This window comes from Miscanthus floridulus, chromosome 2, assembly GCF_019320115.1.
Source record: "Miscanthus floridulus cultivar M001 chromosome 2, ASM1932011v1, whole genome shotgun sequence".
Taxonomy (NCBI): domain Eukaryota; kingdom Viridiplantae; phylum Streptophyta; class Magnoliopsida; order Poales; family Poaceae; genus Miscanthus; species Miscanthus floridulus.
Window position 1 is genome coordinate 102,847,426 of NC_089581.1, and position 27,079 is coordinate 102,874,504.

General features: G+C 48.1%; 1 protein-coding gene across 5 annotated transcripts; it reads right to left on the bottom strand.

Annotated features, from left to right (window-relative positions):
- Positions 1-1,300: 1,300 nt before the first annotated feature.
- LOC136527414 (uncharacterized) lies at positions 1,301-26,617 on the bottom strand. Of its 5 annotated transcripts, none has more exons than XM_066520164.1 (20): positions 26,228-26,617; positions 25,965-26,139; positions 25,381-25,689; positions 25,200-25,289; positions 24,122-24,568; positions 23,829-23,936; positions 23,493-23,623; positions 23,275-23,407; positions 22,219-22,582; positions 21,555-22,063; positions 21,254-21,433; positions 21,013-21,171; positions 20,644-20,718; positions 18,935-19,079; positions 17,517-17,710; positions 16,755-16,967; positions 2,224-2,866; positions 2,040-2,141; positions 1,736-1,806; positions 1,301-1,611 (listed from the first exon to the last, which is right to left on the bottom strand). In XM_066520164.1, exons 1-17 carry the CDS (start codon positions 26,410-26,412, stop codon positions 2,246-2,248), a joined length of 4,038 nt encoding a protein of 1,345 aa, XP_066376261.1. In that variant the 5' UTR covers positions 26,413-26,617; the 3' UTR covers positions 1,301-1,611; positions 1,736-1,806; positions 2,040-2,141; positions 2,224-2,245. The 5 variants fall into 5 exon arrangements, with proteins under 5 accessions (XP_066376261.1, XP_066376252.1, XP_066376236.1 ...); XM_066520155.1 differs by having other exon boundaries at positions 1,889-2,141; XM_066520139.1 differs by lacking the exon at positions 1,736-1,806.
- Positions 26,618-27,079: the final 462 nt, after the last annotated feature.

The following is a 27,079-nucleotide window of genomic DNA, read 5'->3' on the forward strand; positions in this document are numbered from 1 at the left end:
CAAAATTTATCAATACGAGAAAGTTTGACGGGAGTGTTAGCGCCTAGACGTCTGGACGGACGCCCCACATCCGGACGCCCGCGCCTGCACTCCGCTTTGCGCGCCCCCTCTGCTTTCCCCGCCCGGACGCCTGTGCCCGCTCGGCAACATTCAGATGCAACACTTGCAACATACGTTCAAAAATAGCTGAAACACTTGCAACGTTCGTCTAAAACACGTACAAAAACACCTAAAACCACTTGAAAATCATTGCGAACATATGCAACATCCAGATAAAACATTTGCAACATATATGTGTAAAACATATGCAACATCCATATAACACTTGCAACATACGTCGAAAAAACAGATGAAACATTTAGAACAGCCTTTTGCAAGATATGTGTACAACTATTATAACATATGCAACATCTGGATCTACTTTTGCAACATCCATATGAAACACTTACAATATACCTCTAAAACATTTGAAACGCTTGAATCAGACGCTTGCAACATGTGATTTCATTGTTTTAGCGCAATATCTCCTTGCTATTTAGGAGAATGGAGGCTCATCTTCATGTGAAGTCCACCGGTGTAGAGCTCGCCGGTGACGCGGAGATCGCCGCTCCGGTGGAGAAGGCCGTGGCGGGTCTCCACACTGTGAGGGTGGAGCGCAAGTGTGCGTGGGGTGAGCTCCACTGCAAGCTATGCGTGGAAAGTTCCATCCTGACCGTCGCGAGCTGCACGTAGGCGACCTCCACCCCGGTTGCGTGCGAGCTAGGCAGGCGGAGCACGAGATGTGCGTGGCCGGCCTCCACCCTGGGCGACTGCCACGAGCTGCGCAGGTGGAGCAAGAGCTATGCGTGAGCCAAGACGCCACGGTGAGTTTTTTAATGGACGAGTGGATAGGTAGGAGGGGTTACTTGGGCCTGTGACGGAGCGTCCTGGTGGACGGACTCCGTGTTCCTAGCATTACCATTTGAACAACAAAAGCGGTAACTTCCACCCAGATAGAGTTAGGCGGTGATGGGGGCCCGATACATGCCTTTTGGTCTATTACGCCATTAAGCAAGTTTGAGAGCAAGGTACGCACGCGCGGTAAGCAAGAGTTCACGAGCACCAACGATTCCTTGGATCAGACTGGATGTGTTTGTTTCCTGTGTTTTTGCAAAGATCGATCCTTTCCTTTGGAACGGGAAGCTGCTTCCACAGTTCCAAACGGTGTGTGACATCATCAAAACAGAGGAATGGGGTTCTTTGAAATTCCTATGAGAATGCTCTATTCCAAACAGGTGCTTAGACGTCATTGACTGGTAAATTAGACAGATAGAAGCACTTATAAAGGAACTATCAATGAGGTCGTGATGAGTACACCTTCACTTTTTCTTCACATGACTAAACGTCTAAACCCCTTAAAAGATACATGATTGCTAGATGTAATTACAGAACTATCCCTATCAGAAAACCATCCGAATCATTGCCTGGTGTCGTAATTGTACGATGACACCTCCAATGCACTACTGCTCCTTGCTCAGAAAATTGCAGAGAACAATGTCCTTGGCTGAGCCTGTTGGGTTTCTGGTACAAACAGATAGCATCCTTCATCGTCATCATCAGGCCTGATGTTTGCTGGAAAGATTTCGAGGGTACTCGTTAGACAAGATTCACCAAAATATATGGTACAATGGCAGTGTACAGATATCTATTCGGTTAACAATGGGTATGCATAATGATGAAAGCACACTACTGCTACCTTAATATACTTATGATCAAAGTGGTTAAAGACTTGTCATGATCATTCTTCAGACATGACCAACCTTGACACTATTCAGACATGGGGAAATTACAAAAGAGTTAGCTACATGGTCATAAATATTGATGCTTAACTGGAAACCACAAGGCATACCAGCGGTAGTGAAGTACAAAAATCTCAACAACATAACATGTATCACAATAATTAGCTTTGGACGTTATTTGTTTCTCCTGTTTATGTATATATATTTCTTCCATTTCGATCATCTGATTTCGTTGTACAGAGAATTTCTGAAGGAGTTTACCATTCTCTGTAGCAGGTGATATTATGTTCAATGTGTGACACAGGCTGCTAGCGTGACAAAAAAAACCTCAGCAAGGTTACAGATAGACAAAGGATCAGGAACCTGAAAAAGAAATTAGAATTCTTAAGTAATGAAATGTGAAAGAGAAAACCTGTCAGTATAGTTGGAAAGCTGTGGACTCTACCTGATTTTCAAGTCACACAAGATCACACATCCTGCATCCTTCTGAACACCTCATGAACAGATGAGGGATCTACATCATACCTAACACCCTCACCTCCATACTGTACAAAGAGGTATTCTCTCGAAGACATTGGAGGGGGCAAAACATCTGATACCAGCGCTAGATCTTGGTTGGGCAGTAAAGGTTCCCTTTGGTTTAGTGAATAGTACACATCCGCCAGGAGAAGCCAGACAAGGTCAGCATCCATACAGGCAAGGCCTGCCAATGCCCTTATAGCAGCTTCCTGCAAACCTGTCAAACTACTGTAGGCAATGCCTACCACAAGGCCACATACCTTCTTTAGTACACTTTCTAGTGCAACAGCACTTCTCTTGTTAGAAGATATTGCAGCGATCATGTCCAGGACTGCAATCTGAATCTTTTGGCTGGAGATCTCAGCCATAGGTTCCTCTGAGGTAAGCGAGGTATCCCTATATGGTAAAATGATTGCTTTTTCATTCATCTTTGACATTCGTCGGAATGGAGATAAAGCCAGCAACCTCCAAACAATGAATCCATCCTTATGAAACCGGCGTACATAAAAATCGCCGCCAGATACGTTAATTGCTCTACTCAATACTTCGGTGCACTTCCTAACAACCGGCTGCAAAACAACAGTATGGTAAGTGAATAACTTACACCTCAGGAAGGTAGCATACAATCAGGTTAAAGTTAGAGCAAAAGCAGATACCCCATAAATTAAATGTAACATGAAAACTAAAGTCGAGGAGCCAAGAAAATATAAACGCATATAAATTTACTGTGTATTGACTATACTCCCTCCGCTTTTATTTAGATGTTATATCTGTTTTTTTTGAAAGAAAAAAAAGTCGCAATTGCATGTCGTATTTTGGTCTAGGCGCTTCATTAGGAGAGTCATAGTTAAGAGACCAACAATGTTTTCAAGTCGTCTGATTAATCGCGATTACTCGTCCTAATCGGTCCCTAGTGTTCGATTAGGAGGTCCGACTCGATTAGCTCGACCAGAAAGCTGGTCGTCCAATTAGTCGACGACTAACGTCCGACTAGGCCATGGACGACCAGTGTGGTTGCTCTGTTTTTTTGGGCTTGTTCAACCGGGCCTATATGTGGCCTATTGGGCTTCCAATTTGGCCAATTAGGGTTAGAATATGCACCCCAAAACACCGGAGGCACGCAGGGCGGCCGCAATTTTTCTCCGGCGCCTCCACTATCCCACGCGCGCGATTCCCTCTCTCTCGTGAGCTATTCCCCTCCCTCGCACGCTATTCTCCTCTCTGGTGAGCTGTGAAGCCAACGGCGCCCTCTGCCAGGTCAAGTGGCCGCGGTCTTCGTGATGAGCTGCTCCGACGACGGTATGTGCCTTTCCCCTCTCCATCTTTTTCCCTCCTCCCCCATCCCTCACTCTGCAGTCTCTCTGGCTCTCAGCTAGACTGCTAGGTTGCTTGTTGTGTTGTACTGCTGTCCCTCTGCTATTCTCTGGTTCCAAAGGAAAGAGAAGCAATCCACTCTGCTAGACTAATCGGCCTGGTCGACGAGTAATCGCGATTAGTCGCCTGGTCGGTCCCATGGCGACTAGGTTCGACTAGACGACTTGAAAACATTGGAGACCAATGTTTTCTGATCGTCCGATTAATCATCCTTATCGGTACCTAGCACTCGATTAGGCCCTCCGATTCGATCAGAGCGATCAGAAACCTTATCGTCCGATTAATCACAATAAATCGTTCTTATTGGTGTCTTAACCGATCAGCACGCAAATGGGCTGCTTCAGCAGTTCAGCTTACTGGGCCATATTTGTTTGGGCTAGGCCCATTAGGGTTTCTCTTTTATACCTCTCCCCCACTCTCTCTCACCTCCTCAGTCCTCACTCCCACTCTCCAGCCCTCGGCAGCTGAGCTGCATCTCTTCCCCTCCATCCTCCCTTCCGGTTTCAAACCAAGCTGCCCGTCCGTGCATCTTCCCTGCTGCGTGCTGCTTCCTCCTCCCTCCTGCAGTCCTGCTGCCTACTCCCTCCTGCTGCAGGGTCGACAATTCTCTTCCCCACTGCTGCAGATCCAAGGGAGCACGGAGATATAGTCTTGATGCTTGATGTCTACTATATAAGTATAGAGTATATGGCAATGTTTTCCTAAACGGTAAACGGTAGACAGTCGGCGAGGTCTCGTGTAACGTTTAGACCGTGTACACGGCGTGTACACGGTTTTACACGGATTACTCGTTTTTACTTTATTTGTAAAAATAACTATAATAACCTGTATATATATTCCTATAACATAGATAATATTTGTATATTCAAATAATTTTATTATGAAAGTATATTCCACAACTAATCTAATGGTACTTATTACACATCATAAACATTTGTAATATTTTGAAAATAACATAGATAAATTATTTTCAAAATATTACCCAGTGTTCGCCTACACGGCCGTGTAGACCGATTACACGGCCGTTTTTTACCGTTTACACGGCGATCCCGTGTAACCTACCGTTTATGGCCTAAACTGCACGTTCGGCTACCGAGTAGCGATTACACGCCGAGTAATCGGTCTACACGGCCGTGTAGGCGAACACTGGTATATGGTATATATACCATACATATATGATATATAGTCCTGCTATATGCTGGACGATTAGACCGATAAGAGGTTGATTAATCGTCCTTATCGTCGATTCATCGTCCTTATCGGTACCTAGTTCCTTCCGCGGATTAATTAAATCTGCATGCAGGGAGGTAGAGGGACACAAGTACTGAGTATGATGCAGCATTAATCGCACGGAGCAGAAAAACGAGAAGGATTAACTCAGCGTTAATCTCCTCCTTGGTCTGTGCATGTTATGGACGGCAACGATTACCTATGGAGGAAGCAGAGCAGTGGCTAAGGAGTAGCATGCGCGACGCACGAGACGCGCGGGATGTGCGTGGTCACCGCGCCCACGGCGGCGCCGTTCCTAGTCTTTAGGATCTTTGGTTAGTCAGTTTGTTACTCAGTTTGTTAGCTCAGTTTGTTAGACGTAGTATCAGGTTGTTAGGCTTCAGGCTATAAAGCCTACACGTTGGTTAATGAGAAAGCTAGCTGGAGCTTGATTACAATCTCTCCCGCTCCCCCTGTTCGTGGGCGACGCCGAGCTCGGCGTCGCTGCCTCACCGCCGCACTTCCTCCGGATCACCAGCCTCACTCTCTAATCTCCTACTCGATACGCCGAGCCCCAGCCCGCCACAACATCTGGTATTGGATATGCCAGGACCCGAGCCTACTTCCGTTTCCGCCACCGCAATCATCGCCCCCTCCACCCTCGTTCCGGCCTCCGCCCTCGACGCCCTTACAAACGCCGTCTACGACCTCCAGCGCCAGATGGACGACCTGGCTACTCGGCTGACCGCGGTGGAGACTTGGCCATCACTGCCGGCTGCTCCCCAACCATGCCTTCCGGACGCCCTTTCGGGCTCCGGTGGCATTCCTCCGGTACCACCGACTGCCCCAGTGTTTGTCACCATGGCGGGCAGCAGTCCGGCACCACTTGCGCCCTCTCCGTCGCCGATTCCGTCGTTCGCCTCAACCAGTCCGGTGCCGCAACTGCAGTACCACGCCAACCCGATGCCCTTCGCTGCCGGTGTTCCAGGGGTCCTCAAGCTCACCTTCTCGATGTTTGACGGCGCCAATGACCCCTTGGGCCGGCTGCACCAATGCGACCATTTTTTCCGCGCACAGTGGACCAGGGACCGCGACAAGATCTAGTTGGCCTCCTTCCATCTGACAGGGGTCGCCCAGCATTGGTACTACGAGTTGGAACGCGATGCGGGAGATGTGGGCACGTTTACCTGGGATCACGTTGTGCCATCAGCGCTTTGGGCCATTACCCAGTGACAATCAATTGGACGATTTGGTGCGTCGGCCATGTCGTGCCCCACTCGATGTGTTCCAGGAGGCCTTTCCGGTTCGCCTGGCGCCTTCTGGCCGGCCCTCACCACCACAGCACCCGCTCCTCACCGGCCAGCTCCCGGATCCCATCCAGGTCGACGTCGAGCTGCTCGACCCGCATGATCTTCAGCACGCAAGGAGCTTGGCGCGCGGCCCTGAGCGCGACGATCCGGCTGTGCTGTCGCCACCGGCACAGGATCTTCACAACACTCGGGCCGTCATCTGTCCTCCAACAACCGTCACGCCTACCGGCTCGGCACAGCCACCCATGGCGATCGCGTCGGCATCGTGACCACCACCTCGCCATTCCGCTGTCTGTCCCTGGCGGAGCTCGCGGAACGCCGCTGCCAGGGCCTCTGCTATAGCCACGACGAGCAGTATGCCCCTGACCACAAGTGCCAACACCTCTTCTACCTCGAGGTCACTGCACCCGATGACGCCAAGACGCCTGACACAGGGGAGATCAAGCTGGCCGTGGCCACCCCGGTGCTCTCCCTCCATGCCATGGCCGGGATTCGCACGGAGGAGACTATGTATCTACAATTCTCCATCGCCAACCAACAGTTTGTCACGCTGCTGGACTCCGGCTCGTCGCACAACTTCATCCATCCCATTGTCGCTCGGCAGGTCGGCCTCGCGTTCCACTCCAATGTAGGCGGTCATGTCACCATGGCCAATGGCAGCCGAGTCGACTGCCGGGGCCTCGGGCGCGACGTCGCCATCCGCCTCGGGGCGGAGCCGTTCTCCATCGACTGTTACTCCATCCCGCTCGATAGCTACGACATGGTCCTCGGCGCCACTTTCCTCCGCACGCTGGGGCCGATTCTATGGGACTTCGCCGACTCATGCCTAGCCTTCTGGCGGGAGCGCCGCCGCATCCTATGGCGGGGCTTGGGCTCGCCGCACCCCAGCATTCCAGCATCTGCCCGTCTCAACAAAGTGCGCAACGCCGCACCAGCACGACTTGATCGCCCCACCACGGTCGCGGGTGCGCGGTCTCGCAGCGCAGCAGATGGCTCGCACCGTAGCGCGCCTTTGACGCCCTCCTTCAACCTCTTCGAGGACCTCCGTCGTGGCAGTCAGGACATCGCCAACCTCCAGACCCTCCGCGACCTGCTCGTCACTGCTAGTGGTGCGCCGCCGCGCATCATGGATGGCCTCATCCTCCGTGATGCCCTTGTGTTGGTCCACGCCTCTTCAGCAACGTTGGCCATGATCCGGCAGCTCGCCCACGCGACTGGTCGCGACGGCCCACTGCAGAGCCTCTGCTCGGATTTCTTCGCCGACAACGACAAGCTGCTCATCCGTGCGTTCATCCGCTCCTGTGCTCTGAGCGAGCGGAACCAGACAAAGGCCTTCCACAGCGGCGGCCTCCTTCAGTTGATCCAGAATCCGCCTCGGCAAGCGCATTTCATCGCTCTCGGTCAACCATCCACGACGAGCACGGACGCCGAGACCTTCAGTTTCCCAAACTCCATTGTCAGCGCTCGTGACCTCAACACCATCATCAGGCTCCCCGACTCCGACTCTGGTGCAGCGGTCAAGCTCTGGAGGCCGGCCTTCAGGGGACGGCGCTTCATCGCCTACGCCCTTGAATTTAAGTCGCGTTTTGTTTTCAAGGTGAAATTCAGGGCCGACCACCTCAACACAGTGGCGGCTGGTTTGTTCCGCCACGGCAGCCACGAGGTGTTAGCGGTCGCTCTCTCCAGAACCCCCTTTCCACGGTCCGCCAAGCTACGCCAAGAGCTGGAGGGCACCGCCTACATCTGCACCATTTGCAACGCCCTCAACACCGACCGTCGGGGTGCCCCATGGCTCGTCAGCGTTGGCTTCAACCTCTATGGCGGCCGTGTCTTTGTGTCGCACTCGTCGACCCTGTTTTCCCAGGTCTGCAAACTGGCGCACATGGCAGAACACAGGGTCATCCACTAGCAGCAGCTCCATGTCGATTGCTACACCGACCATGGTCGAGACGAACCCCTCGTCGTGATGTGCGCTCGTCTTCTCCATGCCCAGGCCTACGTCTCGCACCACTACGACACGCGTCTCCGTGAGCTCTAGTTCTCTCAGGGTGCCTGGGTATGGCCTCTCCTGTTCCATCGCTCCGTCCAATATTAGGTGGCAGGCTCCCATGGCCAGCTGGGGCCAGGGTTTGCAAGGTAGGACCACACCTTGGCACGCATGGACGCAGTGGCCTCCTACCTCCGGGTCCTTGCAGGTGCCCCCATCAACGATCCCGTCCAACTGGGCCCTCAGCGGCCGTTCCAAGCACCTTCGCCGTTCCAAGTGCCGACATGTGGGGGTATAACCCCCGATACCCACAAAGACCTCAATGACCAGCGTGCAAGACGACGACGCGTGAAGAACGGCGTAAGTCAGCGTGCCTCGCAAGACTACGTGAAGATCCTTGGAGATTTAGGAAATCTGCTCGGATATGCTAGATTACCGTGATATCTGTAACTTCTATCTTGTAAACCGATCAGGATAGAAACAACCGATCTGTAACCCTACCCTCGGGCTATATAAGGCGGATAGGGACCCCCCACATTTTCATCGGATCATACGCAATACAACCCACAAAGATACAGGACGTAGGATATTACGTCAAGCCGACGGCCCGAACCTGTCTAATCGTTCTCTTACGTTCTGTGTCACCATCTGGTTCCCTCACGCGCACCTCCACCGATTCATCTACTATCATGGGCATACACCTCAGTAGCCCACCGACCAGATTTCGTCGACAGTGGCGCGTCAGGTAGGGGGTGTGCGTGCTGAATTCATGGCCAACCAAATGGTTACCTTTCCAAGCTCCATGGCCCTTCCCGAGCCGAGCCAGATCTTCACGATCGGATCCATGACTTGGGTCATTGGCCCTGACGACAACAGGAGGATCATGGAGGCGGCGCAGGATCACCCTGCACTGACTGCGCCGACAGCTGCAACGACATCTCCGACCCCGGCGCCCCACCGCTGCGTTAGATCTATCAGCAGTGACGATCTGATCGCATCCATCGATCGGGTGGCAGAATGTCAGCTCCTCATGGATTCGGTCCACCAATCCAGAGCGGGCAACGATTTTCCTGCACTCCAAGATCACCAAGCCGCTGCGACCGAGCGACCTGCTCGGCCACACCGTTTGTGGCGACCAGATTCCAATCTAGTGATCATGGCTACTCCAGAGGGGCGCACGGCGCGGCGCCGACCATTTCCCGCTACCGGCCTGTGCTTGGCCGACTACGAGGCCCTGACAAAGAACCCGCCAAGGCCCTATCCTTTTGGGCTGGAGGGTGTGGGATCTGCGTACCAGCACGCCATCCACCAAATCTTCATCGACCACGTTGAGCGCGACCACGCCACCAATCTCTACATGATCGACCCAACTGACTCCGGTCAGCCTGCGCCCGTGGTCAACATGGTGGCTATTCGCCAGCTTTCGGGTGATTCCGATCTTCCAACCGAGTCTCTCCACAACATTCTGGACGAGACCCCCGACGATTATTCCGAGGGCTCAACCCAGACCGTGCCGAGCTGCCCTGCTTTCCCTCCGAGGTTCGGGGGCATGATTTTCCACGTCAGCCACGACAGCGTCACCAAAGATGGCGAAACCGCTGATGAGCGCGAAGCTCGTCTGGCGAAGAACGTCGATCGCCAACATCGCCGAGAAGCAGAAGTAGCCCAAGCGGCCAACGAGGATGGTCGCGGCCCGCCCCGCCATCAACGTAATCTAGAAGAAGCGTTCAACATGGTGGGCGACCAGCCAGTCTACCAGACCCCGAGCGCCAGTCTAGCCGTCGCTTTCAACGAGCTCAACAAACTCCGTCACACTCCAGAGGTCGAGAAGGTCCGAGCACATATCATAGCTGCGCAAGTCCAAGTCAACGAGTTCCGAAACGACACCCCATCTTACTCCACCGCGTCAGCTCATAGTTGCCGCTCTCGCCGTGACGGAGAAGGCCAGCAACACGGTGCCAATGGCCCCCGACCTCTGGCCGGAGGTCCTTACCTCTATAAGGGATCCAGAGGCAACTATGAAGCTCGTTCACGCCACGACGACCGCCCGCCTCGCGACCAGGGAGGTCGGGGTGGCAACCGTAATCAGGAGGTCAATCAACCCCTCACACGACTTTCGCGACCACATCAATGCTGGCGTACATGTCCGCGGCCGCATCGAAAACAGCAGGTCCGCACGCTATGAAGCAAAGATGGACCGTCGCCGGCAATTCGACGCCGAACATGAGGGGTTTGCTGCCCGTCAATTACCACTTCCTACCGGCGCATCAGGACTTCGCCCCTTCACCGAAAGGCTCCGAGCCGTCCGGTGACCTGTTGGTTTCAAGGTCGTTGGTGTTAACACCTATGACGGAAGGGCCAACCCCGCTCAGTGGCTAACTCTAGACGAGATTGCTGTGAAAGTTGCGGGCGGAGACAAAGACGTCATGGTGAACTATCTTCCCGTCATGCTTAATCAGTCTGCAAACAACTGGCTCCTCAGCCTGCGGGAGAACTCCATCCGATCTTGGGACGACCTCAAGAAAATCTTCACCGACAATTACATGGCCACATGCGAGCAGCCCGGCACCAAGTGCGACCTGGAGAAGCTTCATCAGACCTCCGAGGAGTTCCTGCGCGACTTCATCAGGCGTTTCTCGGAGACAAGAAATTCTATTCTCAACATCACCGACGCCGAGGCCATTGCCGCCTTCATCAAAGGGCTCCGGCACGAGCAGCTCCGTGGAAAGCTGTACCGCAAGAGGCCCACAACCATCGACGAACTGATACAAACAGCTAACGAGTACACCGACACCGAAGAAGCTAAACGGGCTACCCACTCCGCCCACCACCAGCGCCGCAACAAATGACCGACGCTACGACGACCGCGACCGCTGTCGTGACGATCACGACCGATGCGACGACCACGACCACCGCCAAGACGATCGCGATCTCCGGCGTGATGACCGCCCGAAGAGCTCGAGGGGCAGACAAGGCTGCCGTCGCCGGCCTGATAACTCGATCAACACCGCCAATACTTGAGCCAAGCGCACCTACGACGCCGACTTTGGCAAGCTACTGGACGGCCCATGCCCTATCCACAAGGATGCCAAGCACACTATGCGAAAGTGCAGAGGCCTGAAGACAGCGCTCGGTGACGAATCCTCGAAGAAGCCACGGCGTGATGATGATGAGACCGAAGACGGTCAGGGTGGACAACGAGGCAAGAACAAGGGCCCAACCTACCAGGACCCCACCAAGACCGTCGCCACCATCTTTGGTGGGAGAGCTGTTTCGAAAGACAAGCGGGAGCAGATGCTCGGTCGCTACATATGACGGCCCTGTCGCTGATCCCAAGTACCTTGACTGGTCGGAGCATCCAATCACCTTCTCCAGGGCAGATCAGTGGTCGGACATCCCATATCCAGGGCGTTTCCCACTCGTCCTAGATCCCACAATCAAGGACGTGCGCTTCCAGAAGGTCCTCATCGATGGAGGGAGCGCCCTCAACAACCTGTTCGCCGGATCTATGGAAGAGCTAGGGCTCAAGAAGGAAGACCTCACTCCCATGGACTCATTGTTCTGGGGAATCGTTCCCGGGAAGGCGTCCTTACCCCCGGGACAGATTACACTGCCGGTTCAGTTCGGCACCGCCAAGCATTTTCGCGTCGATTACGTCAACTTCCTTGTCGCCGATTTCAACACGGCGTAACATGCCATCCTTGGCCGACCAGCTCTTGCCAAGTTCATGGCCGAGCCGCACTATACGTACCTGGTGCTGAAAATGCCGACGGAGCAGGGTGTCCTCTCCTTGCGCGCCAACCTCGACGTCGCCAACAACTGTGAGACGGAAAGCTTCGCGCTCGCCGAGGCAACTGATATCTCCATCCGCATGCAGGACTGCATCGTGACTTCACAGCTGATCTCTCCGGAGGGCCTGGAGATCCCAACCACGGAGGCCGCCCGAGCATCGACCAAGTCCAAGGAGGTGAAGGAAGTGGCCCTCGTCCCCGACGACCAGTCTAAGACTGCTCGGATCGGGGCCAGCCTCGAACCTAAATAGGACGACGCGCTCGTCAGCTTCCTAAGGGAGCATGTCAACGTGTTCTCGTGGAAACCTGAGGACATGACCGGCGTGCCTCGGGAGCTGATCGAGCACTCCTAAAACATCTCGGCGACCGCCAAGCCGATCAAATAGAAGCTTCGACGATTCATGCAGGACAAAAAGGAGACCATTAGGGTAGAGATAATCCGGCTCTTAGCCGCCGGTTTTATTAAAGAGGTGTATCATCCAGAGTGGTTAGCCAACCCGGTTCTTGTAAGAAAAAAATAAAGAATGGCGAATGTGCGTTGATTACACCGATCTCAATAAACACTACCCTAAAGACCCCTTCAGCCTACCTCGCATTGACGAGGTCGTAGACTCCACGGCCGGCTGCGAGCTCCTGTGCTTTTTAGATTGCTACTTTGGTTACCACCAGATCGCATTAAAAGAAGACCAGATCAAGACGTCGTTCATCACGCCCTTCGGTGCCTACTGCTATACGACGATGTCCTTCGGGCTCAAGAACGCGGGTGCGACCTATCAAAGAGCCATCCAGCGCTGCCTCAAGGACCAGATCTGGAAGAACGTCGAGGCTTATGTCGATGATGTGGTGGTCAAGTCTAGGACTGCCGACACCCTCATCTCTGACCTCACTGAAGTTTTCAAAGCCCTGAAAGTATACCGATGGAAGCTGAATCCCACTAAGTGCATTTTCGGCGTTCCATCCAGTACCCTGCTAGGCAACATCGTCAATCGCCACGGCATCGAAGCCAACCCAGAGAAGATAGCGGCGGTGATCAACATGAAGCCAACGACCTACGTCAAGGACGTCCAGAAGCTAACGGGGTGCATGGCGGCTTTAAGTCGTTTCATATCTCGTCTGGGCGAAAAGGGACTCCCCTTCTTCAAGCTACTCAAAGCTCAAGAGAAATTTGTCTAGTTGGAGGACGCTGACAAGGCATTCGCCGAGCTCAAGCGGTTCCTCACCACACCTCCGATCATGACCGCCCCCGAAAAGGATGAAACCTTGCTAATCTACATTGCAGCGACCAACCGTGTAGTCAACACCGCCATCGTTGTTGAACGAGGAGGCCGGACACGCATACAAAGTCCATCGCCCAGTCTACTTCATCAGTGAAGTCCTAAACGAGTCCAAGACTGCTACCCACAGGTCCAAAAACTGTTGTATGCCATCCTGACACATCCCGGAAGGTCTGCCACTACTTTAATACCTACCACATAGCAGTAGTCACTGAGTACCCGCTCGGCGACATCCTCCGCAACAAGGAAGCCAGCGACCGCATTATTAAATGGGTGGTCGAGCTTAGCACCTATACCATCGACATCAAGCCCGCCACACAATCAAGTCACAGGCGCTCGCCGATTTCATCGTCGAGTGGACGGATATGCAGACTCCTGTCCCGGTCGACCACCCCGAGCACTGGACCATGTACTTCGACGGGTCTCTCAACCTCGACGGCGCTAGGGCAGGCGTATATTTCATCTCGCCATCGGAGGATAAGCTTCGCTATGTCCTCCGCCTACACTTCCGAGCATCCAATAATACCGCTGAATACGAGGCGGCACTTCATGGTCTCCGTATAGCTGTCGAGCTCGACATTAAACGCCTCCAGGTGTACGGCGGCTTCGCACTCATAATCAATCAACTCAACAAGGATTGAAATTGCATCAACGAGAAGATGGACGCTTACTGCGCCGTGATAAGAAAGTTAGAAGAGAAATTCTATGGCATCGAATACCACCACGTGGTCCGGCCCAATAATCAAGCAGTGATTGAAGGGAACCCTTCATCAAATACCTCACCACTGCAGACGTCCCAGCTGACAACACAGAGAGAGAACGCCTTACCCGCCGCAGTAAGCATTACGTCCTAGTTGAAGGGAAGTTGTACCGCAAAAACGCCAAAGGGGAGCTACTCCAGAAGTGCGTCTCCGTGCAAGAAGGCGAGAAGATACTCAAGGAGATCCACGCAGGCACCTGCGGCAACCATGCAGCCTCTAGAACACTGATCGGAAAGGCTTTCCGAGCTAGTTTCTATTGGCACTCAGCCGTAGCCGATGCTGAAGCACTCGTCCGCCGATGCGAGAACTGCCAATTTTTCGCCAAGCAAATCCACATCCCAGCTCAGGACTTGCAAACGATCCCTGCATCGTGGCCCTTCGCATGCTGGGGACTGGACATGATCGGGCCGTTCAAGCCCACGCCGAGAGGTTTCTGCTGGGTCTACGTCTGTATCGACAAATTCTCCAAGTGGATCGAATACAAACCCTAGTCCAAGCAACAACGAAGAAAGCAGCCAAGCTGCTTAACGACATAATTCACCGGTTCGGCCTGCCGAACAGCATCATCACCAACCTAGGGTCCACGTTCACTAGTAGCGACTTCTGGGATTTCTGCGACGAAAGATGCATCTCAGTCAAGTATGTCTCTGTGGCACACCCAAGGGCCAACGGCCAAGTCGAGCGTGCCAACGGTATGACCCTGGATGCATTGAAAAAACGGCTCTTCGAGAAGGAACAGAAACACCCGGGCAAATAGCTTAAGGAACTACCAGTTGTGGTCTGGGGAATAAGGACCCAGCCCAATTATAACACCGGCGTCTCCCCGTACTTCATGGTTTTCGGCTCTGAAGCCGTATTGTCTGCTGACGTCGCCTTCCGAGCACCCACGGTGGAGAATTACAACGAGAATTCCGACCTAGCTCGGCTCGTTGAAGTAGACAGCTTAGAAGAGGAACGTCTGGTCACCTGTGTTCGGACGGCAAAATACCTCGATGGCTTGCGAAGATACAACCGTAATGTTAACGATCGATTCTTTGTGGTAGGAGACTTAGTACTCCATAGAAAACAGAAGACAGACGGGATGCATAAGCTCTCCTCACCTTGGGAGGGCCCCTTCATCGTCAAGGCGGTCACCCAACCAGGCTCCTATAGACTATGCGATATGGATGAAAGAGACGTCCACACCCTTGGCACATCGACCTGCTTAGACGTTTCTACCCCTGAAGCATTCATTTCAAAGATATGTACCTTTCATATTTAAGTATTCAATAAAGTGTTTTACACTGATATTTCTCCATATTGTTTTCTCCACACTTTTCCGCTAAGTGATTCTGATTCTCCGTACATCTTAAAGATGACACAGCAAATACCCGATCAAACACGTTGACGCTCGGGCGCCTCCTGAAACGACCCCGTCTCTGACTTCTCCCTGCACGTGCATGAGCGTCCGCCCTCTGCGTCATGGGTGGTCGACAGCAGTTCCTTAGTGACGCCCTGTTCTTCCCACACGCACACGGCCCCAGCACCTCACGTTACGGTTAACAGGCTAGCTAGGGCGGGTCTGTCCGAGGCCGACGCACCATGGGAGCCCGTTGAGACGTTCCGCACGGCGCACCCTTGCTCCCAGCTCGAGGACGAGCTGATCGTCAAGGGGGGGAGAAGTGTTATGGATGGCAACGATTACCTATGGAGGAAGCTGAACAGTGGCTAAGGAGTAGCATGCGCGACGCGCGAGACGCGCGGGATGTGCGTGGTCACCGCGCCCACGGAGGCGTCGTTCCTAGTCTTTAGGATCTTTGGTTAGTCTCTGGTTGTTAGTCTTCAGGCTATAAAGCCTAAATGTTCGTTAATGAGAAAGCTAGCTGGAGATTGATTACAATCTCTCCCGCTCCCCCTGTTCATGGGCGGCGCCGAGCTCGGCGTCGCTGCCTCGCCACCGCACTTCCTCCGGATCAACAGTCTCCCTCTCTCTAATCTCCTACTCGATACGCCTAGCCCCAGCACGCCACAACAGTGCACCAAAGGCAGATACGACATCTAAATAAAAAGGGAGGGAGTATGTCAAAAATCCATAGATATCCAAACTGACCACTATAGTTCCTGACCCAAGCTCAAACATATAAATTAGGTTTCCTTCCATTGCAAACTACCTGTTCCGTGACTACTCCCTCCGTCCCTAAATAACTGTCGCCGTAGTGTGTGTGCTGTAAGTTTGACTCAATTTGTAGAAAATGCGTCCAACATTTGTATCTCCAAATAAATTTATTAAAAAACTAGATTCAAAGATCTTTCCAGTGATACTAATTATGTACCATAAATATTAATATTTTTTAATATATATTTAGTCAAAGTTGTTTCTCGGGAAGCGAAAACGACAGAGGGAGTAGATTACAACTAAACCTTAAAGAAATATTATGGATGACATGAAGAATCAAGAAGTTGAACTAAAAGCTAAAGTAGGCAACATCATGCAATGTATCAAATTCAAATGTTCCACCTGAATAATGTTCAAAACCATATTGGGTGCCCCATAATAAAAACTAATAAAAGAAAATAAGAGGGGGACTAGACCCTGGTCCTAGTCAAACAGCTGTATGACGTACTCTTGTAGATCAAAACCCAAGAACCGTGACTTCATGCAAGGGAGACATGAAAAAAAAACTAACATTGATGAATCAAACGATGTAGGATGGTAATAAACAACCAACAGAACTTACACAATGGAAAACAACCAGATGTGAAAAAACCTACCACTGAGATCTTGTTCCTTAGACAGATAACCAAGTAAGGCCATAGTTTGTTCATTGCTGGGAGTAGCCTATTTTCATCGACATCTTCAGAGGCATCTGTACCATCAAGAAGCTCGTCAAATGAAAGAAACTGGATGGCCTCCTCAATAACTCCTTTGCTTTGACATTCACACTTATAAGCCTCCTCAACCTTGGCAATAGATATAGTGGCATTCTGCAGACAGTAGATAACATTGATGTTATGTCTACAACTGTCAGAAATAACTTCTGCACTGGGACGAAACAAGAATTTTGAGGTATATGTTACTAATGCAACATTGCAGGATTTTTTTTTCACCAATACTTTTTTTTTTTAAATGACAGTATAGATTATGGCATGAGAACTATGTCTCCAAGTAATATAAGGTAGCAACACTGCAAAATCAGTTGGAATGATAAAAATACAGTGTTATCCCATTAACACAAAAATTGGAAAACAAATAACTGTACATAGCTATCCCACGGTATTGTATAGGCATACACTAGTAATTCATTGATATAAAGAACAAACAGTATATCGACCAAGTTAATAAAAATCAATATTTGGAATATCATTGAAAATGATGGCTGAAAGAATAGCAAAGAAAACAGTGCAAGCACATGAAAAAGACAAGGCCATATAAATTATTAAGAAGGTGATGTTTTCCTTCCAAGTAAAAGAGTGAAATAAAAATCACAACTTCAATTTATTAAAACACATTGTCCTTACAGAAAAAGAAAATACCTCCACAATGTCAAGGGCCACAAGACATGCTGTTTCCTTCATCGAAGAGAGAAGTGGGATGGCAGCTGACAAACAAGAGCCTGCAAGAGACCCAACTATTCTCCTATATCTTCTCATCTCATTTAGCTTACAAAGTAAATCCTCCCAGTATTCCAAGGTCATAAAATAAGGTCGAGCATCAACATTCATTCTTTCTGATGCAATAACGAAGACACGATATTAGTGATGCTACAATGTGAGGTCCCCATGAATAAAGTAAATCAAAAAATTTCATACGAAGTGCCGAAAAAATAACAAAAAGACTAATAGTTTGGATGTAGGTATTCAGCCTCAGAATTTGGAATTGGTATTGAGTAGCTCTGAATGCCACTGTGTCGCTGTTTGGATGGCTAAGAATTCGGAATTGGAAATTTGACCCTAATACGAAGCAATATTCACTATACTTGCATCCCCTCATCTTCAATACCGAGCCCTTGCCCTCCGTATTGCTCTGCATTCACCCGCCCGGGCCCTCCCTGACGCGCCGCCACCCAACAAGCCACCCCCAAAACTCTCACCGCCCGACATGCCTCCGGACCCGACGTGCCGCTGCCCAATGCGCCACCCGACAAGCCTCCACCTCCGATGTGCCGCCTCCAATGCACCTCCGCCCTCTTCCCCATGGCCGGCAGCCAGTGGGCCATTCTCTTCTTCTCCATGGTCAAAGGTCGGCGAGCCCTTCTCTTCTTCCCAATGGTTAGCGGGCCTTCTCCTTTTCCTCACAACCGGCGCCTCTTTCTAGGATTTCATCAGAAGCTAATTGAATAGTCATCCAGACAACATAATTTGAATCATGGCCAATTTTAATACCAAGGCTGATTTGGTATTGAACCCAATTCAATTACACGTCCCTGAATATCTACATCCAAACAGACCCTAAACCACATTTTGCAGGATACAACAGTTGGACCATGTTGCATCGCAGAGTGTTCCAGAATACCATACAGCAATGACAACAGGAAATCATTTTATTCCCAAGCAAGTTGGGTAGAGCATAGATGGAAAGTGAATACAACAGGGGGAAAATGTTTTATAGTATGGTAAAAAAATGATAGTTGACTAATGTTTAAATATCTGCTAAAGAATATGAACATTTAAAATTTCAAAGGAAAGTAAATAAAGAAATAAATAAATGGGTGCACGTATTATCATAGGATATATGAATCAGATCTTCAACCAAGAATTTGAGGGGCATATTAGCATACCATGCATTATCAAATATCAGTAGATAATATAGAAAATGAGAAACAAGCTCCTATTATGATATAGTGGAGCTTATGTGCTTATTGATCATTTGTCAATGATAATAAAGCTACAACCCAGTCTAGGTGCTGAAGAACATACTGAAAAACAAGAATTGAGTTGTGTCAAGCTATTACCAGATATTGCACTCGATTCCATTCTCTTCTCAATCGTATTTTTTACTTCTTGACCCTCAGAACTGACCTTCGCATAAAATGATTGTGCCTCATCTGGCAAACAAGTAGATTCATGTCTACATGCCTTGGAAATCTCAGAAACTGCCTAGATAAACCAAATGGGCGCACAGAAATAAATTACTTATTCAAATAAAATATTTAGTATTATCAGTAATGCATGGGAACACCCTTACAAAGAAAAAGATGATGAAAACAAGTACTCCCTCCATTCTCTTTTATAAGGCGCACCGCGCGCACACATATCAAGATGGAAACTTTAAAATCTTTGACCAAAAATTTGGCTAACAATTTTTAATTATTATAATACAAACTTGATATGGTCAGATTTGTAATTAAATATACTATCCAATCATCATAAGTTTATAAGTATAAACATGTAATATAAATAATTTGGGAGACCATGTCATTGTTAAACTGCACCTTATAAAAGAGAATGGAGGGAGTACATCTGACAGGAATAATAGTGCCATGGATAATCTTGCACATACCAATGTAAATATTACCATAGATTTATCCATATCTGCATTTGACTTTGAATAGAATTTTTTAGTTTATAAAAAACTGTGGACTTACATATACTCCCTTGGTTCCAAATTGTAAGTCATTTTAGCATTGTCCTAAGTCAAACTTGACTAAATTTGACCAAGTTTATGGAAAAAGTATATTAACATCTACAACATAAAACAAATACATTATCAAGATGTATTTCATGGTGTATCTAATAGACCTTTTGATGTTATAGATGCTTGTGCCTTTTTGGCTTTTTCTATAGATCTGGTCAAAGCTAGGGAAGTTTGACTTAGGCCAGTCCAGTGGGAGTTTCATTCACATTAATGACGTGGCACAGGAATTATGAAGAGAGAGAGAGAGAGAAGATGAAACCCAGCGCGCACAGTTACCAACACATTGGAAACAGAGTGAAACTCCACTAGGACTAGGAGCGTTTTATTCCATCCCTGTGCATTGGAAACTGAGTGAAACTCCACTGGGAGCATTTCATTTCATAACATCATCCAACATTCAAATACGTAAGCCTATGAAACTGTAAAATGAAGGTATGCATTGTGGGTCTTGTTTCATTTCATTTCAAACAAGTTACTCTTGGAAATAGTGCAATGAAATCTAGCACTGAGAATGAGAATGGCCCCAGAACAAAGCTAAAACAACTTACAATATGGAACGGAGGGAGTATTCATTTAATTAAGAGATAATATAACAAGCCATTTTATTAGAAAGACTTGTCTAAAATGGTCATTGTACTACTGATTATTGTCCTAGCACACACCAACTTTGTGGAGTCAATAACGAATAATATCAAAGCCTCCATAAAAATACGATCCCAACGGTGCGAAGGTATCAAACTTGGCAAACTCATGTTAGAGCTAAATGTGTCAATATGTGCAAGTCGTAACCTCAGACAACATAAACTGACACATAAGCTCAAAAGGATCCCATTTCAGTCAAACATAACAAAGGCCCTGTTCGCTGGTCTGAAACTTGGCTGAAACTGGCTGAAAACACTGTTCCGGCTGAATTGTTGTGAGAAAAAAACACTGTTCCGGCTGAAAAAAGAAGCCGAACAAGCCGAATATGGGGTAATCCGAACGGGACCAAAGTGTAACACTGTGAAAGTATGTATAGAATAATACCTTCAGAAATGGAACAGTTAAATGTGGGTGATCATGCCTGCCAAGAACCTCTAGCTCAGAAGAAACTGCTTGCATCTGTAAGAATTTAAATGCATCATAATGAAATCACATATATGTGTCTTGCTTGCAAATTTAGGTTTCTTTTGTATTAAAGGAAATCCCCTATTCCTTACCACCCTATCTAGATTGCCATATCCCATTGTATAATAAAAATAAACAGTTCAAAAATAAAAGTGAACTAATTCAAGAATAGTTGTGGGCATCAATGTGCTGAGTTGGCAGATGCATTGCTGCTTTGTGGATTGCAAATTTTTCTTAAAAGCACAGAAGCGTCACCAATTTTAAAAGTACAGCCATCCTACATCATACCGGTTCTTCCAAGAATGGTAAGATATCACGAGAAGCACCAATGTAACACAGCATGGAAGCAAGAACATCAGGGACATGGGGGTTCAGGTCCAGGTGACGCAATTGCCTGCAAAGAGAGTCAATAATGTAGTCTGCATTCGCGACAACAAATTGGCCAACCTGTACAGGCAGGAAGACTTTTTAAATACACTATCAAATAATGATTACAAAAATCATAGCATGAACCAAGGCAACATATTACCGAATAATGACCGCCAGCAGTAGCAAGGGCTCTTAGGACAGCATCAGACGCAGTTCTTATCTGAGCACTTGAGCTGATAAGTTCACGGAGCAGAAGATAAAGGGAAGAGTGCATAAACCCACTAAGTGCAAAATCTTGACCAAGAAGAACACCCAAGACTCCAATTCCTTCAAGCACTACCTAAAACAACAAACTAAAAACTTGAGCAGACAAGATATATTCCAAATGGATATACCTAAATAGAGTAGGAAAAAAAAAGTGAAACAGATCCAATTTATGAATCAAAATTATCCACTATTACCGTGTGCAGCGCAGTTGTATCATGGTAGAAGTGCAATGGCAGGTTCAACTCTATTAGGCGTAGCTCAGTGTCCTTCTCTGTTGGAAGATCCCACACTTCTGGTGATACATACTCATGCAGAATACTGCCGATGCAATGAAGAATGTTGTCTTTAGTGCCCTTTTGCTCATTAAAGCCCCACACTTCTCTTTCATTAGTAACTCCATTATGTTTAACACAAGCAAGCAGTTGATTTTTCTGACAAACTGTCCTTGACATCTGTGCTGATCTGTTATTGAAAAGTTGTAAAAACATACCAAAGGATTGACCTGACAAACCATACATGAGCTCATTGAGCATGCAGACAGCTGAACTTGCTTGGCGTAATGTTTGTCCAGCTTCACTTTTCATGTACCACCGCTGCAGACCATCTTTGTAAATATCTTTGTCTCTCAGCTCAGTGCTCAACCTCCTAAATTGATCGAGCAGAATATCAACAAAAAGAGATAAGGATGCAGCAGTTTCTTTCCCTAGCATCAATAAACAAATAAATATGATGAGCGACGATTACAACATAAAAACGATATCCTTCATTTCCCCTCAAAAAAACGGTATCCTTCATAATGCGACAAGTGGAACAGACCATAAATCATAAATTTGACAAGCAAAGTAATTCACAAGGTACCTGAAACTGTTGATAGACCAATGAGTCTAATTATTCCAGCAAGAACCCCGTAAAGCTTTTGACTACCAGCATGAAAAAACCATGGAGGCACATGGGGCAACTCATATTCAACTGTGCCAAGTAATGCATTTGGCAAAGCGTTATCATGGATAACAGATATTTTGGAGGCTGCAGATGTTGACATGGCATGCAGAGATTTGTTAGTTGTATCTTTAGCATAGGCGCCACTCTTCAACTCAGCAACTGAATAAAGATACCCAATAGATAGTGGCTTCGATACAATTAGCTTGTCCATGGAACCAGAAAACTGTGAGCTATGACCTATGCATAAACCCAAACAATCAAAGAAACGAGAAGCAATAACCTGCAAGGGTAATAAATTTCAAAGTCAACAGAAAAATGACAGATACACACAAGGAATCAAATAAAAAGTCAGCAGGGGAATCATATATCTATGTAAGAAATGTCAAGCAATGTTTTAAAAAACGCTAGACGCTAGGCATGCGCTAGCCTAAAGTTTAGAGTTTTGGAAGTTTAAACAAGATTAAACGTGATTAAACGTTTTTGGTTTTTTTTATTTTTGTGATTCTGAGAGCAAAATCAGTACTAATAACACAACTTGAAGTAATAACAGTGATCACAGATTAGCCCCCACTCCCAGCCTATATCAGATGATTTCCTCTTTAGGTGGTTGGCAACATCGGCGGCTTCTGGAGCCGGTGCTGCAGTACCAGCAGCAGCTGCAGCTGCAGCTTCGGAAGTCGACATCCTAATCCCAATCCAAGAACAAAAGTAGCATAGTAAGGACCAACAGATCAACGCATCCTAGAGACTAAGGAGCAGTACACATTCAATATTAACCCTAAAATAAATCCCCAATCCAATTCATCAGTTCAGTGATTGACATGCGTTTAATTGAGGTCAAAGTTTAATTGAGCGTTTACCCCCGAAACGCAACGTTGGGCCAAAGTTTAGCGTTTAAACGGGATTAAACGAAGTTTAATAACGTTTTTTAAAACATTGATGTCAAGATCGTCCAGGAGAGAGTGAGCTCACAGGAGAACGGTGAAGATGATTTATCAGAAACTGAGGGCCAGCATAAAAGGTCAGAGCCAACAACATCCTAGCATGTGAAAGTGCGGTTGTCTCCTCGCTTCCAAGTACCACCTGTGGTAGCCTTTCAACCAGCCTGCTTAATATAAAAAAAAGTTAAAACATTGCTTTCACAGGCCATCATCAACTTTAGCTGTTTCAGAAATGAAAGTGACACGAACCTATTGAAGGTATCAGAAATCTCATTTTCTGTTACAAGATTGTCGCCCTGGTTGAAAAGATAATCAAGAGCATCTTGTGCAGCCTCAGACACAGCTGCAGCATCATCACATGCCAGGACACATAAGCATTCCTGCAACAATAAAATTACAAAATAAAAAAAAATATATAGCATTGGGCCAAGCACTAAGAGACTGCTACAAAAGGCTAACTTATGCATGGTAAATCAATTTCAAATGATAAAATGCATGCAACTATGATGACAAAGTTGTAAAATATGTGTACATAATTATAGCTTTCTGCTCTCAAAGGTAACAAAAATACTAAAGTTCACATACCAAAAGTAGCATCTTGGTTCTTTTTAATGTAGAACCGCAACTAGACAAAAGCCCTTTTACACCGCTAACCACTGACTTCCTCACCTTCTCAGATGAATGAATAGCAAGCTGCAAAAAATGACATAATGTTAAGCCAACTTAAAAGAATATGGGCCTGTTTGGAACGTAGGAATCGTACATGAATTCCCAGGAATCAGTTCAATTTCATAGGAAAAACGCAGGAACTGGGAAAAATTCCCACGTTCCAAACAGGGCACATTTATTTACTGTAAGATAACCAAAGGAAAACATACATGTGGGAATGTGGCACAAAACAATTTATCAACATTACTAGTTGTTTCCTCAAGCCATTTTTTGGTCCGCTTCACATGTAGTGTCTTTCTATCAGCAAAGGAATTATTGACATTGGAGATAGAGTCATCTGTAGTCTCATCATGGCCTATCTCGTCAGATAAACTTTTGGTCGGTAACTGGCGAAGCATCTGCAATACATGCTCAGTTGAACCGCTGCCACCAGGAGAATGAGAATGATTCTCATTCATGTGCTTACCAAGTGCACTAAGATTTTCCTTGTCATTTAGGACTATCATCAAAGCCTCAGTCAATCCAAGAATGGCTTGTTCAATGCTCAAAGAACTCCCAGCAGCACCACTAATCATAATCTTAGCTGTGTAGAGAACCTTCCCAAGGCGACTGACAATTCCAGGAAGGAAAAAGGCAAGTGCGTCAGCAGAGCCTACCTGACAAGAAAACGAGATAAATGAACTGCAGGCATGATGGGGAAAGAAAAGGAATAGTCTAAGCATAAGGAATTATGCTGCAATAAATAAAACTACTGAGAAACACCTTCATGCAACAAGAAATCTGTCACAAAAAGAAAGGTACTAGTGCATGCCAAGCACAAATACAAGGCTGATTGCCTGTCAAAAAAAATACAAGACTGATTCTCTTGCGCAATAAAAAGATATTATTACATCATATATGGTAGTAGGAATAAATAACATTAGCTGAACATATTTTTTCGAAGACAAGTATTGATAGTAATTATGCCAATTGGGCCACCAATCCACCGCTAACTATTCACACTCCACACTACCCAGACATAGTCAGAGTTCGAGGCATTATGTAGATTCATTAACCAAGGCTGGACAGAAGAACTCGAGAAGTTTCCGACAACTAAAGATCCAGATCACGAAACTTTCCAATAATTTGAGAAAGGATATCAAGGTTTAAAAGAACTAAGGTACTACTATCAACTGCATAGCAAGGGGAATCGTAACCTGTGGTATGCTTAGGGATCCTCAAAAAAATATGTGCTCAATAAGCATTTCTGCCTGGATGCATCACGGGAGCTTGTATGTATCTTCTTACCTTGCCAATAAGAATGCGCAGAGTGTGCAATGATTCCTTCCTAACATCTGCACTTCCACGGTGCCCTCTTGATGCCTCAAGTTCTGATGCCTTTCACATGAAAACAAAGCAAATCAGAATTAAAGCTGTGTCGCCCGAGAACAAATGGATGTACATGTATATTCAGGAATGGCCGCCTTACTTGTAGAAGAAGTGAGAGCCAATGTCCCACGGCAGCTGAAGCATTTTGAGACCGAAGAAATGCAAGCAAGCACTCCTCTGGCTGTGCAGAGTAATTTGAGCGGACTACACTTCCAACCTCCAAGCCTGTACTGGTTGGGGTCGTAGGTAACATTGTTCCTTGTTTGCAAGAACAAAAATTGTCCAAGCATGGCTGTAGCTGCAAAACCAAGGCCCTGAAGCATCTTATAATTGCACCACGGAATTCCTCTGAAGCCTCTGAAGGTGAAAGCATAGCCCCGGAAGTCAACTTTTTCAGCATTGCTACCATCTAGAAATGAAAAGGAAAGGAACAGTAAGAGTGACAAACAGAATCCACACTATGTGCCTAAGTCATTTCATACCGTCCTAAACTGATCCGGAATCAACTGTTGAAACAAGTATTAGTTCATTTCATGCCGTCCTCAACTGACCCAAAATAAACTAGTGAAGCAAGTACTAGTTAGTTACACTGCGGAGTCAGATTTTCAGTGAAGCAGCTAACTGGTAGACTGTTTTAAGGGATCCCAGGAGATGAGTAGAGTATAGCAAAATTAAGCGGGTGACCTGATTGACCGAGGTGAGGCGGCACTTGGTGAGGAGGACCTCAAGGCAGGTCAGACCAACTTCGGCGACGGCATCACTGATATCAATGCCCCCTGCACCCTGCCCCGGCGCATTGCCTTGCTTCCTGCACTGCACCGCCGCATCCAGGAGCAGGAGCAGTGGAAACACTGTATAACTGAGACGGGAGAGGACGAAACACAAATTAACAGACCCAAACCAAAACCCAAAACAGCAAAAACAAGTGCAGGAGAAGTGAGGATTACTCGAAGCAGAGCTGCAGCGCCGGGGCCGGGGCGGCACGGAGGAAGGCGGCCATTTCGCGTAGGGAGGAGGCGGAGCTGGAGGCGGGGCGGCGACTGCGGAGGAGGTCGAGGAGAGCGACGGTGTGGGGCTTGAGCTGGGCGAAGACGGCGGCTAGGGTTTCGTCGGAGGCCGCCGCCGCCTCCATCTTCCTAAATCGGTTGCGACGGCGATGAGGAGCCCAGCTGGCCTGTGGGATCGCTTCGTGAGTTGCGCTTGCCCGCGAGGTTTCAGGACGTGCCTAGTGGAGACGACACGAAGACGTCTTTTGGGGTTTTTCTGGAAGCGCCGAGCGACGACAGCGACGCAGCTACCGGGTGGGGTGGGGCGGCCGCCCCACCTACCGGCGGCGTCGCCTCTAGGGATCAAACGGGACGGACAGGGAAGGATATTTTCTGACCGTATTCGAAATCGAATCCGTTTAGAAGAGTTGAGATCTATCCGTATCCGAATCCGGATATCCAATATTCGATACCGTATCCGTATCTGAATACTCAAATCGCATATTTATGATGTCGATATCCAATCGTATCCTATCCGACATAGTTGACACTATCCGTATTCGAATCCGAATCCGGACAAAAATATGAAAACAAATATAATATCGATGATATCCGTCCGTATCCGATTCGTTTTCATCCATAGTCGCCTCAGACCCCGGACCCCTCTTCTTCCTTGGCTCTTGCTGCCGAGGGACATTATGGATGGTTTTCTTTGCCATTTTTACGGGTACATATTTGTCATCGTAAACGGTAACATTCCTAACTTTTTATCATTTTTTTTTGGCGTGGCATGCCACGCAGTTAATCAGCGTG

Coding starts and splice junctions, on each gene's coding strand:
- LOC136527414 (XM_066520139.1), bottom strand. CDS start 26,412: ATGGAGGCGGCGGCGGCCTCCGACGAAACCCTAGCCGCCGTCTTCGCC. Junction 25,690..25,964: donor GCCTCACCTCGGTCAATCAG/GTCACCCGCTTA, acceptor TTTCATTTCTAG/ATGGTAGCAATGCTGAAAAA. Junction 20,719..21,012: donor TACCATTCTTGGAAGAACCG/GTATGATGTAGG, acceptor AAATTCTTACAG/ATGCAAGCAGTTTCTTCTGA.